The sequence below is a fragment of the Centroberyx affinis genome, unplaced genomic scaffold (genome assembly GCF_046629955.1).
Source record: "Centroberyx affinis isolate AG114_WGS23_722 - 3 ecotype Tasmania unplaced genomic scaffold, CSIRO-AGI_Caff_v1 ptg001705l_1, whole genome shotgun sequence".
Classification (NCBI taxonomy): Eukaryota; Metazoa; Chordata; class Actinopteri; order Beryciformes; family Berycidae; genus Centroberyx; species Centroberyx affinis.
In genome coordinates this window covers 106346-120000 of record NW_027280118.1, presented here as the reverse complement: position 1 = coordinate 120000, position 13655 = coordinate 106346, and the positions used below count along the sequence as shown (strand labels likewise).

The 13655-nt window shown below is 48.7% G+C and overlaps 1 protein-coding gene across 4 annotated transcripts in view; it reads left to right on the top strand.

Annotated features, from left to right (window-relative positions):
* The first annotated feature begins 1341 nt into the window (after positions 1–1341).
* Positions 1342–13655, top strand: part of ppp2r3a (protein phosphatase 2, regulatory subunit B'', alpha) — a 29572-nt gene continuing 17258 nt past the window's right edge. Inside the window, exons 1-3 of one of the 4 annotated variants that reach the window (XM_071528698.1) lie at positions 1342–3017; positions 3075–4772; positions 5049–5097. In XM_071528698.1, the coding sequence (XP_071384799.1) occupies positions 2290–3017; positions 3075–4772; positions 5049–5097 (2475 nt within the window). In that variant the 5' untranslated portion in view covers positions 1342–2289. Of the gene's footprint in view, positions 5098–13655 lie in introns of all 4 variants that reach the window. The other 3 variants (XM_071528700.1, XM_071528699.1, XM_071528697.1) reach the window with 3 other exon arrangements.

Below are 13655 nucleotides of genomic sequence, written 5' to 3'. Positions count from 1 at the left end.
CAATCGGGCTTGTTTGGAGATTTACTGCACAGTGTATTTACCTTCTAGTCAGGCTCAGTTAGTCCCTGGTATGTGGCACAGCATTAGTATTTACGTATCGCTTGACTACTTTTACCGTACCTTACATCCCCGCCAATACAAACCTTCAGCAGTGGAAGTTTTTCGGGCAAACTGAGATGTTTTGAAATAGATCGAATTACCAGGCCAAATGTTATCAGAATTTAAATGCGTGCATAAAAGTGCTTATTGTCTGAAACGTCATCTTCATTTCAGTTTGAAATTGCGATTCGGATGTATTATCAAGGAAATGTGCCTTTTCGGGTGCATCTGTCAGTTCAGACGTCAAGCGTTTTCGATTATCATGGTTTTTACAACCCTATGAGGAGTAATTGTGTTTTATTTATGCTTATAATAAGGTTCAGGGAAGCAGGGATGGAGCTCTCTTTTCTGCTCTTTTATATGAATACCAGCACTGAGTTTGGGACCGCTGCGCTAGTTAGCAACACGTTTATACCATTAAGGTCACACAATAACTTCTTCTTGACTGCTGTTCTGGCGAATTGAGCCTCTTTTATTGTGTTTGGCAATGTCTGTCTTCATCTCTTTGTGTGTGTGTGTGTGTGTGTGCGCTTGCATACGCATGTGTGCATACGTGTTTGTGGTTGTCTGTGTCATTGTGCCATTATTTTTTGGCATATGATCTGTAACGCTTGCTCTCTAATAAAATAGAATAGAATAGAACATCTTTATTGTGCTATACTAACATAATGGAGACTTTGCTTTGGCACGCTGGTGAAAAAAACAGGCATGGGAACGTGAAAGCGACAGGTGTTTGCTCCTTCCGACACACCTGCCTCTCTTTTACTGAGTCGTGGTTCCTTAGCGGGTTTAGAGAAAACCTCTTTATAGCTCTGCCGTGACGAAAGAGGGAGTTATGTCTCTCTTTCTGCTCTGCCTATTTAACCCTCCACCCTCCTATCTCTCCCTTCCTCTCCTCCTTTTGATCTGTTTGTGTGTGTGTGTGTGTGCACGTGTGTGTGCGTACATTCAAGGGTGATCTGGCAGGAAGTTAAGTGCGGTTTTGCAGGTCTTTGATGATAAAGGGGCTAAGCTCCCATATCTGCTGTCATCTGGACGATAGCTGGAGGGTGTACAGTGTCTTACACACACACATACATACACACACGTGCGCACTCACATATGGACTCACATACACACTTCTCCACTCCCTGATGACTGTCTCAGTGATTTACCTTTCTCTCTCTCTCTGTTTCCCCCTTCCCTCTTTCCCGCCCTCCCTCTTCTCTCCCTCCGTCCCCCTCTCTGCTGACTCACAGGTGGCGTCCTCCTGTCAGAAACACACACTCCCTCTGACATACGGCTGACAGCGCGAGACGGGAAGGGGCGAGAGAGAGAGAGAGAGAGTGCGGGAGTGAGCGAGAGCCAGACGCACACACACACACACACACACAAAGAGAGAGAGAGGCAGCCAACCATCTGTGGTTGATCCCCTGCTATTCAGCAGCTGTGTTGGAGTCAGCGAACGGTCCTCAGCTCCTCCAGGACAGAGGAGGCCGCAGAGCGAGAGAGGGAGTTCTTCCGGCGTCTCGATGCCCAGCGGGGTGAGCCCGGGCTGGGGCGATGTGAAGGCCTCGCTGGCCTAGGATTAGGCCCCTGGGGCTGCTTCTGCGGAGGGATGGATGATACCCCTGCTGCATCTTCCACTGTGTCCCCGTCCTCCACGGCTGTCATTAGCGGCTAATGAGCCGCTGCTAGAGAGGAAGCAGAGAAGGTGCCCTGTGGAGAGAGGAGGAACCCTACAGCTGTTATTAAGAGGCCCACAGACTTCAAGCGAGAGACGCTCTGCCTCAGCGAGGGAGTGGAACCTTTTAAAGCTCTGCTGGCAGCAGGCATGAAGGGATATCGACTTTTTCAGTTTTTGTTCTGGGCATTTCTGTTCAGGTATTGAGCGCCTACTTTTTTTTGCTTTGTTAAAACGAGGTAAACAGCAAGTGTTGCAGCTTTATATTCTTTTTAAAAAATGGTCATCATGCGTTTTTTCAGTGTTTATGTAACCAAGAAATAGATCTGTTTTTAAGGGAAACGATTCAGACTTTGGATATAAACTGTTTTTCTCTCTCAGCTGAAGGAGTTTCAACACATCTGTGTAATCCATGAGATTCTTTTTTTGTTGAAGCTATATTTTTTCTCTTTTGGAATTTCTTATTTTGGTATTATTTTGACCTTCCTATGCCCCGTGTGACGGCCTAGTGTTGGACATTGGTCGCCATGGCAGCAGCCTATCGTGTAGTGGTGAGCAGTGTGAGCTGCTACAACAGTGTAGTAGTGGACCGCCGCGCTCACACACACGCCGTGCACTACTGCTCGGGGCCGTGCGGGGCGCTTTCCCAGGGACTGGACTGCACCGTGGCTCACCGCGGCACCTGCTCCGAGCTGCTGGTCATCCCTGACCCCGCACACACCGACCTCAATCGCACACACACACACTCCCGTAACATCACCACTCACCAGATCCCTAGCCATGGTAAAACCAGTGTTGCCATGGATACCAGCTATAATGGCGTTGTTACTCTAGAGAGGGCGGGCAGCAGTGGTAATTTGTGTGTAGGGGAGGACAGCCCCCCGTGGCGGGGTAAAAAGGCCCCCAGCTGTGGAGGATCAACTGGGAACCTGGCGGCCTCTGGCAGTCTGAAGGACATCACCGGAGAGGCCATCAACCTGGCCAGCGGTAAGCTCAAAGAGTTCTCCTTCGATAAGCTCCGCCTCTCCTCCTCCAGCCACGTCACCTTCCGGAAAGGCCGCAAGGTCCGTCCCGACTCGTTCAGCCGTCGCTCCACCGACCTGGACATCATCTATGGACACTTCAGCTCCAGCATCGCCACTAACGGAATGGCTAACGGCACGGTCACCTCCAATGACGAGAACCTGCCGCCATTCAGCTTAGGGAAAGGGATGGGGCTGGAGGAGACAAAGCTGAAGGGCAGCTCAGGCAGCCTGTCAGCCGTCACCAAAGTGGGGGGCGGGTCGACAGGTAGCCTCTCCAGCATCTGCAGCGGGTCACTGGACCAAGGCCTGAACACGGTGGCCTCCCTGTACCTCAGCACCCTGGGAGAGGAGAACCTGATCGCCCGTCTGCTGGAGAAGACGCGGGGGGAGGGTGCCGGGGGAGCGGGCGGGGAGGACATCCGCGCCTGCCTGGACATCCTGCTGAAATGCTCAGAGGACCTGAAGAAATGCACCGACATCATCAAGCAGTGTATCAGACGCAAGGCCCCTGGTGGAGGAGGGTCAGAGGATGGAGGGGCCAGTCCTGAGAGCGTGTACCGGGCCGTGATGACCAGACTCAGCTCCTATCTGAAGAGACTTCCCCTGGAGCTGGAGGGGATCGGAGGGTTGGGAGGCGGCGGGCAGGGGGGGCAGGGTGCTCCTGGAAGCGGGCACAGCGAGCTGGCCGAGCTGGTCAGCAGTCTGCACTCCATCCAGCAGGGACCCTACTCTCCCATCTTCGGCAACGAGCAGCCTCCCCGCTACGAGGATGTGGTGCAGTCACCTCCCATCCCCAAGACTGTTTCTTCTTCTTCAACTCCTGCTTCCTCCTCTGCTTCATCCTCCTCATCCTCTTCTTCTTTGAAATCAGAGTCCAGCCATAATAAGCCAGTCCAGAACTCCCCGTCCAGAGCGACTCCGCTTACGAACGGACTACAGCACACACACCCTCCCTCTAGCACACAACACACACTCTCTCCTCCATCTTTCACATACTCTCTATCCAGCTCCTCCACATCTCCAACACACTCTCCCTCCCCTCTTCGTACTTCCCCAACCCCGCCATACACACACACTCCTCCAGCGTCCCCCATGGAGGCTCTCTACATTGAGGAGGAAGCAGATGTAGGCAAGAGTCCAGAACAAATATCACAACAGGCACACACTCCAGCCAGAGGGGTAACAGACAGACACAGCACCTCCCAGAACAGAAACGGGATAGCATTCAATCAACACACACACCTATCTCAACCACACACACTCCAAACGCCTTCAAATACTCAGCCGTCCAGTGCTGACTACAGCCCCTCCTGGCCTTCCTCTGCCCCAGTCGCAGCCTCAGCACCCAAAGCCGTCCCACACAGGAACGATGACATTGATAAGCTGCTTATGGACTTGGAGAATCTGTCCCAGAGTATGAGCCACCCCAGGAGCACTGAGCCCCCGCTCCCTGCCAAGACCAGGAAGAGAGAGGGAGGCCTGGGGAGCAGCTCCAGTGAGGCCCTCGCTCAGTCCAAAATGGTCCAGGCCCAAGCGCAGAAGCCGGCTAGCAACCTAGCTGCTAACGGCCCTAGCTCCAGGACTCCCCAGGGTTTCATGTCCATGCCTCCCCAGGGAGAGAACGCTGAAGCTGGGCTGGGAGAAGAAGAGGACGGGGCGCTGCTGCTGAGGATCCTGGAGAGCATTGAGAGCTTCGCCCAGGAGCTGGTGGAGTCCGGGGCGGGGAGCACGGGGAGCTCTGAGAGGAGCAGTGGGAAGGAGCGGGAGGTGATGAGGCTCCTGCAGGACACGCTGGCCACCGCCGGCAGGGCTGAGACCCCTCCTCAGAGCACATACACACCAGCAGCCCCCACTGCACCATCCATACACTCATCTGCAGCCCCAGTTGTACTGCCACAACACACCCTGGCACACACACCTGCAGCTCCACCGGCACCTGCACCATCTGAAGCTGTGTCTATGGCTAAATCTGAACCTGCACCTCAGCCTTCACCTGCTGCTGCTCCCAAACCTACACCTACACCTACACCTGAGACTAAAACCGAGGCTGCAGATAAAGTTACAGAGGCCTCTACAGCTGAAACAGACCCCAAATCCGTCCCTGCCCCTGCATCATCTGCTCCTGCCAGCCTGCCTACCTCCACCCATCCAGCTGCTCCTACACCTGTGGCTGCACCTGAAGCTCCTGCCCCTGTTGCTATCCCGACGCCGGTAGCCATGAGAGATGCTGCTGTTGCTGTTAGTGATCCTGTTGCCATGAGAGACAGCGGTTCGACCCTCCTCATCCAGCAGACTCCTGAGGTGATCAGAGTAAGTGACACACAGACATGAAAACTAGTGATGAGCAGATGGACAGACTGACAGAGAGATATGTAGTACAGCTGCACAGTTTGTCATGTGTAATCGTACCTTGAGATTTTATTTTCTACAATTAATAATTTAATTTAACTTGATATCAGTAAACTGCACTCCTCAGACCTAAATCCTTCTTCTTAGTGTGTGGTAGAGGTGGAGACGTGGTCAAGAGATTTAGTCATTGTTGAGTCACTTTCTCTGAATGGAGCAGAAGATGGTTTTGTGTTTCATTCTCAAGTTTCTATTTGTCATTTCCTGTGTGTTGAGTAAATTCCTCCCAGTGACCATTTCCAAAGAATCAACGGCAAATTGCCAGCATCTCAGGGGAGGGGGGTGTTACGGGGGATAGGACGCTCTTCTCTGCTGGAGTTGCAAAAGTCAACATGTTGATGTATGATACAAATTTTTTTGTTGCACAATTATTTTAGCCATAATTGTGCAACTCTAGCATTTAGACGCGTGTATGGACTAACTGGCAAATAGATTTACAGACAGATAGTCTGAGAGTGACTGATTGACTGACTGACTGACTAATTGACAGACATACAGAGACCAAGTGACAGATTGATTGACAGCATTATACTGACACAGTCAGACAATTGGAAAGACCGTTGTTTTTTTTTTAAATTATGTCATTTAAAAAGGCTTGGTGAGGATTTATCGCTGCCCTGTTGCTATACAACTGGGTCAATGTGGCTGTAATTGTATTTGATGGGCCGTGATAAATGATATTCATTAACTGTGATGAACACACTGATACAGTCTCTCTATCTGGGCTGGAATAGAAGGCTGGCACTCTGAATCATGGAACAGTACAGCTCATTGTGTTAGGAGTGGCTCTTTGTTGACTTTTCCTGGTTACTGCCTGTGTTTGGTACAGCGTATGTGTGTGTGTGTGTGTGTGTGTGTGTGTGTTTGCGCGTGCATGTGTGTGTGTGTTGGCTCTCTATTCCTCCCTGGGGAATATTTAGAGGTAATTTAGGGTTGTGCTAAACAGGGAGAGAGAGGGTGAGGGAACTGGAGTGTGCGTCTCCATGTGTTAATGCATTTGTGTGTGTGTGTGTGTGTGTGTGTGTGTGAGTGTTTGAGTCTGTGTGCAAGCATGCATGTGTGCATGTGGCGCCGACACTGCAGTGATTAAATTTGGGGGGGGGGTAACTCAGTTTGTCTCTGATGTGGGTGTTAAACAGCACATTATGGATTTAGCTAATGATGTGTGACAGACAGTCAAATAGATACACACACACATACACACATATACACACAAACACACACACACGTACACACATATACACACAAACACACGCTCACATACACACATAGTATCAGACGGCTGGTGTAATCTTTTACCCTTCTCCCACCCTCACTCCTTCAGATTTTTTTTTCTTTTGCTCATTTGCTTATTTTTCTGCTCTCCCTCCATCCCTCCTTCTCCCCTCCACCCTCCCTTCGCAGTGTGTGTGTTTATTTACTGAGCTGTGTAACCTTACGCCCTGCTGATATGTAGGGCACCTATTTATGAGGTTACCATGGTAGCTGCCACAGTCAGAACAGAACAGCCAGCACCCTAACACATCATTACGCTATCTCATTCCTCCTCCGTCCTCTGTCTGCCTGTCCATCCCTCCTTCCCCTCCAGTTCATTCTCCTCTGCCTCTACATCTCCCTCGTCTCTGTCTCCTTCTTTTCATCTTTATTTCTTCCTTTCTCTCCCTTGTTTTCTTTCTTCTCTGCCTCTCTGTCTCTCTCTCACCCGCGGTCAAGGCGTCAGTCTAGGTTGGCCCCCTCGATCCCTGCCCTGCGATTGGCCGCTGTGTTATTTTGGGAGCGGTGTATGAGAGTTGTTGCTGTGTGGCAGGCAGAGCAACCCAATGAGAGGTGCTGATTGGAGCACAGCGGGAGGGGGGAGGGTCGTGGGTGGCGGGGGGAGCTGGGGGGCAGGGGGGGGGGCTGTTGGCACACTGAGTGTTAACGGTATCGTTACCCCCAACCCCCTCCACCCTTGGCAGAGCTAGGTGTGAGGGGGACCTAAATCTGTCCTCCCCCCTGTACTATGGCATCCCGCTAACAGACTCACTGTCGCCACAGTGTAAATGGACCTTGCGTGCGTGTGTGGGTGTGCGTACGTGTATGTGTGTGTGTGTGTGTGTGTGTGTGTGTGTGTGTGTGTGTTTCTGAGCATGAGCACACTCACATGTCCAGGTGTTCATGTATGTGTGCGCCTGAGTGCATACACATGCATGTGCATGCATATGAATGCCAGTTGGTGTGTGTGTATGTGTGTGTGTGTGTGTGTGTGTCTGTGTGTGCATGTGTGTAAATATGTTTGACAGTGCGCGTGCGTGTGTGTGTTGGCCAGGAGGTAAGTTGACCCAGTGCTACTGTGGGTCACAGCTGAGTTTGGGAATAGCTCTCTGACACCCAACACCGACTCTGGCACTCTGGGAATTATGCTAATATTCCTCAGCGCCAACCCCGCCCCCTGCCTCAATTGCACATTAAACTGCCAATCAAACTGTAAACGAGGCAAGCCCCCCCACACACATGTGAGCAAATGCCCTCGTGCTCCCATACACAACCCCTTACACACACTCAACCTTGAAGACGCGTATGTGTGTATCTATGTTTTGCCTGGCACAACCTTGGCTTTGATGGGAAGTGCTGCTAAGCCCTCTGGGATGGCATTGGCCTCAGGCTGTAGCATCTCTGTCTATGTGCGTGTGTGTGTATGTGCGTGTGTGCGCATGCTGCTGCTGCTGACAGAGTAATACAGGGCTTTCTGCACCTGTCAGAGTGCACCCATTAATCTCCATGGAGACAGGGAAGCCAGCTGATATAAATCAGAGGCAAGGCCGGACCAGTCTAACTCAGAGCAGAGAGAGATGGCATCACAGATCCAGAGAGTGGAGCTAACTATATCTGATGCACACTGCATTACTGTGGCACTTAAAGTCAATGGGCTTTCAATAATAATTGGTAAAGCCTCTCTCTCTCTCTCTTTCTCTTTCTCTTTTTCTCCCTCTCTCTGTTGTTGGGAAATGTAAGGAGAGATGTTTGAGAGCATGTTTCTCTGTATCTATATTTGACCTGTGTGTGTTTGTTTCAGTGGGGTGTTTCACAACAGCCAACGCTGACATGATTTACAGACACACACACACACCCCTCTCCGAGGCCAGAGCTGCCGTTCTGATGGCTTAATTAAACCCAAAGCAGATTTGAGTGTTTTCACCAACTGTTGTGGATGTGTTGCTGGGCTAAAATAGTACATCTCAGTTTAGACTGGTTCTACGGTATGCTGTATGTGTAGCTACTGTAAATATTGTTGCACAATACATAGTTTCAGCCAGGCAATCTGATTGGTCAAAGGCCCGTCCAAATCACTCCTGTTTTTGTTGTTCTTTTGTTTGTATACTCCTTGGAAGAAAACTTTTCAGACAGTACAGATGCCATAATACCCTTGAGGATGATTCAGTGTTGCTGACGGTACTCATCTGCACCAGTGGTATTACTATATTATACAATGGGCAGTTTCATCCATGCAATCTACTGGGTCAAAAAGGTTTAGAAACCTGATAATTTCCACAAAGCACAGTCAATAAAAAATGGAATTTGTATTCACCTGTAATATTTGTACTCACCTGTTACACACTTTTACATCTGGAAACTGCCCACTGCAACAACAGCCATCTACTGTTGGCCTATTGATAGCCTATTGGTCTATTGAAGCAGTTAGGGGCGAAGTGCCATGCTCAAGAGCAATTTGACAGTAATCGTTGAGGAAGGGATTTTTCTAGCCAGCTGTCGATCCAGTGTCCTTCCAGTCGGGAACCTACTTCTTTTTGGCATGGAAAACCTTGAAAATGAAAAAAAAGGAACTATAAAGAAGAAGCCGAGGGGAGAAAAAAGGAAATTCAAAGACAGGAAGACAGGAAAGGGGAATGAATGAACGTCTGTGCAAAACAGCAGGAGGGAGAGAAGGTTTTTGTTACCCGGGCAGAAGACTTAGAGAAAAGAGGAATTCATGGGGACTGAGGGAAAAAGCGGAATAGACAGATAGGATGGGATGCAGAGAGAGAGTCATGGTGTGTGTGTGTGTGTGTGTGTGTGTGTGTGTGTTGGGGTGGGGGTTGCTGCCTACAGTTGTTGACTCTGGGCCGGTAGAGGATGACATCATGCCTCGGCTGCTTCCACAGGAAATAAGGTCACAGCAGGAACCTCGGCCAAGCGGGGAAAGACGCCCGTCTCAACATAGGTACACAAGCACGCAGATGAATGCATTCATTTACACACACACACATCACACACACACACACACACACACAATGTACTCCCAGACAGGGGCCTGTGTTGCTATGTGTGAGTGAAGAGTTTCCAATACTGTTCATAGCATCCAAGGTTAGCCTGGACAATGGAACCCCCTCCCTCACACACACACATACACACACACACACACACACACACACACATGGTAAGAGTTCATCAACCTTACACAATAGGTTGGATGTGATAGCCACACACACACACACACACACACACACACACGCACACAGCTTTTAAGCGAATGACATCATGATCAACCACTCCCAATGCAGTCTGGGATATCATCCAACTGATGTTTCCCAGTGCAGTGTTAGTTAATGTTGCAATGTGTCTCAATTATACACATGCTCACACACACACGCAAACACACACACACACACATTTCTTTTTTATACAAGTCACTTTTTCATTTTAAGGGTTTTTAACTCAGGGGGAGGCATTTATGCGTAAGTCTGTGGGCCTCCCTTCGTGTCACCATGGAAACCAGCACAACATGTTTATAACCCTTGTTGGGAGTCCCCTACCCCATAATACCAGTTGTGCAATCTGATTGGCTGATATGGACTCCCTCGCAGAACCATGGCACCAGGGGAGATCAGATGGAGACTGAATGTTTTTTGATTTATTCAAGAACACTGTGTGTGTGGGTGTGTGTGGTTGTGTGTGTGTGTGTGTGTACGTGTATCTGTGCACATGTGAGTGTTTATGTGTGTGTGTGTGTGTGTGTGTGTGTGTGTGTGTGTGTGTTTCCATGTGAAAGAGAGTGTGTTGTCCCAGCTGGTGTGGACTGTGGGAGTTTGCCAATGTTCCAGAACACCATGACTCGGTAGAAGCTTGGGTGTCATACCGCACCCCACCCTACCTCACCCCCCACCACCACAACCCCCCCCCCCACACACACACACACACACACACACGCCCCTCTGTCGAACCCCACCCACCCTCTCCCATCCACCTCACCCATCACCCAGCCCCACCCGACCTGGATGGGGAGGGGGGGGGTTCCTCAAAAAAACACTAAGATGCTCTTTATCCCATTGACTCACCACTCAATGGAGACAGTTTATGAAGTTGTTAGTGCAGCAAAACATATGACAAATGTGCAAGTCAGTATTTGAATGAATGGAATAGGAGCTGCTGAACTTATTTTTTTTAACTTGAATGTATTTTTCTAGCAATACAACTTCTCGAATCTAAGTCTCAGACGCCGTCTTCTGCGTCTGCACTTGGTGCAAAAGTGATTTGTAGGCTTTTTCCTCTCTTTTTCCTGGCGATCTAAAAAAAAACACACAGTTTTCATCATACCAACCTCTGAATACCTTAATAATACCTTCATAACAATCCTACTGCCAAGACGCTTTCAGGAATCTTGGCCCAGAATAGGACGAGACAAAGGAGCTGAAGCGGAGGAGATCTAAAGCAGCAGAAACCGGCGTCTGCTGTCAGATCCAGGTTCATCTGTCAGGCTGGAGTGTAGGACAGTTCAGGTCACGGTGACAGACAAAGAGCTGCTACCCTCTAGCGTTTCTCAGGCTCCAGCACAGACACACACACTGTCCCAGTCCGGCTGTTTGTTATGAGAAGGATCTATATCTCCATCTACAGGTTGAGCTATGAACTAACACCAGAATCAGTTTTATTGTCCAAGTAAGTGTGCAAATAGGAAGGAATTAAACTTGGTGGGTTGCATTCAACCTAACAGAACATAAAAATCATGAAAGTAGTGTATACAAAATTAAATACGGGGAATAGGTCTCTTTTCTATACAGTATGGAGGTGGTTTTCTGTTGGAACCAGACTCATTGCACTAATAGGAAGCTATGGAAGTCAGTAATAGAAAAAAAATGAATAAACAAATATATACAGAGATATGGAGAATATTGCACTTGGTTCTGGATGTTAAAGTAAGACGGAGCCTTGTTTCTCATGGGTCCTAGAGTCTGGAATGACCCTCCTTAGGCTGAATCAGTAACATGTCGAGTTTATTTGTATAGCCCTTAATCACAGTTACACTCTCAAAGGACTCCACAACGCCCAGCATTATGAAACAATAAATGAAAACGACTCCTCCCAAACTTAGACCCTCAATCAGGACAATGAAAAAAAACATGGAAGAAACCTTGGGAATGGCATCAAAGAGAGGAATCTCCCTTCCTGGACGGTCAGGCATGCAATTGGTGCAGAGAGTGGGAAAAACAAAGATTAAATGTTGATTAAAAAAAGGGAACATAATACAACGAAATACGCAGAATAAACACATTAAGAACAGTTGGGTGAAAGTCTGGATCTGGTGCGGGGCAACGCCAACTTGGTCACCATTGTCGTCAAGGTCATCTTTTAAATCACTTCTTAAAACTCATTTTGATAGGCTCACTTTTACGTAACGATCTTTTATGAATTGTTTTTGACTTCTTACTTTTATGTTTCTTGCCTTGCATTTCTATTTTTCACCCTGCTCACATTTTACATTTGTATCAACAACAGTAAAGTGCATGAAGAAAAACCCATCCGGTGTTGTAACGATGACACGATCTGCCAAGTTTGTGACATTATCATGATGAAACGACCGTTGGTCTTTTGAAAGAGTGGTTCAAGTTACCTCTTTACTGAGAGCAACAGACCTGCAGTACTGGCAATCCAGTTGGGACCGGGTGGAGTGTTATCCAGAGGTTATTGTTTTATCTCAGGCGTCTTCACTTTGGGTTGGTAAAGTTGACTGGATGATGTAGCGGACTGGGAAAATGTCACTCTGGGTGTATGGCAAGGGGATCTTAACATGGTATGTATGGTACATCTATGGCGTATGGGTGTAAATGCTACAGATGCAGCCCGCATAGAAGTCCCCACTTTTCATGTGCGCCCTGCAGTGCTGCCTTACTGTCGCTCCACCCCCCATAAGGGTTTGTTTGTAATAATGCAGGATGGGCAATGGCTTGTGCTCTGGCTGCCACTGAATGCTGCCACATTTCTCCCTCCTAACACTCCTGTCTATCTTTACTCTTCTATCTGAAAAAAAAGAAAAGAAACAGGAGCTGAACTGCTGTCCCATTGGCCGTCCAGAGGCTCTTACTGCACTGTAGTGACAGCTCTCCCTCTGCAGCTCCAGATCTGAGGCTGATCTCTATCGCTGATGTAGGATTAGCTTACTTACTCCAAATCCTAAGATAGCCATGGGAAGGTAATGCTAAACTTACCCTAATAGCCGTGTGTATAAAAATAGGCTGCCATGCTGCCTTATGAAGGCTTGGAGTTTGTTGTTATTAAACATTGGTTGTTGACAGGCCCTGTTCCCATGTTGGCGGAGAGAGGTGATACACTGGACAGTTTTCTGGGTGATGTAGATGGGCAACACTCCCAGAAATAGGCAGTAAAGTGACACATAGAGTCAAAAATCTATTACATGTTTTCCTGGCAGGTTCCTCCCATGATTATCGGGGCAACTTTTGGGGCTCTATTGCACAGCCAAGCTGCTAGAAACATTGGCTTGTTTATTATTGCCTTAAAGGTGAATTTCACATTTTTTTAAGCCATTTACTTTTCCAGAGTGGCATACAGTGAGTGAGCATTTAGGTTTAATGGCTTGCTCAAAAACACTTTGACAGATGGCTGCTGTGGTGATCGAGCCTGTGACGTTTTTGTTACGGGGCGGTCTGTCTTATCTCCAGTCTTTGGTACCACACAGACACAAGGCTAGCTGTGGCACCCATGTTGTTGTTCTCTGATTCGGATGTGGGGTAGACTGTGGCCGGCACCGATTCACTTCATCTGCTACGGAAGCAGCACTTGAGTTGAAGTTGGTTTACTGCTGCATTTCAGAGGGGGTTCCCAAGGCAGCTTTGTGTGTTTGTGTGTGAGTGTGTGTGTGTGCGTGTGCGTGCATGTGTATGTGTGTGTGTCTTGTAAGAGGAAGTGAGGCTGGGAATAGCGAATGGAGCAGCGATGTGAACTGCGTTTCCTGCTGTTGGCACGGTAACCCTGGGAGCATTCCACCCGCCACTCAATCCAGGGAAAGGGTTATCACCATGGAGATGGCATTTGGCATGCTTGCTCTCAAGTGTGTGTGTGTGTGTGTGTGTGTGTGTGTGTGTATTTGCAGACTTGGGGAGGGGAGCAGCCTATTTCATGTGATATCAACTTCAAGTTCAACTTTCAACGTTTCAACTTTATTTGTCCCAATGGGCAGTTGGTTTCAC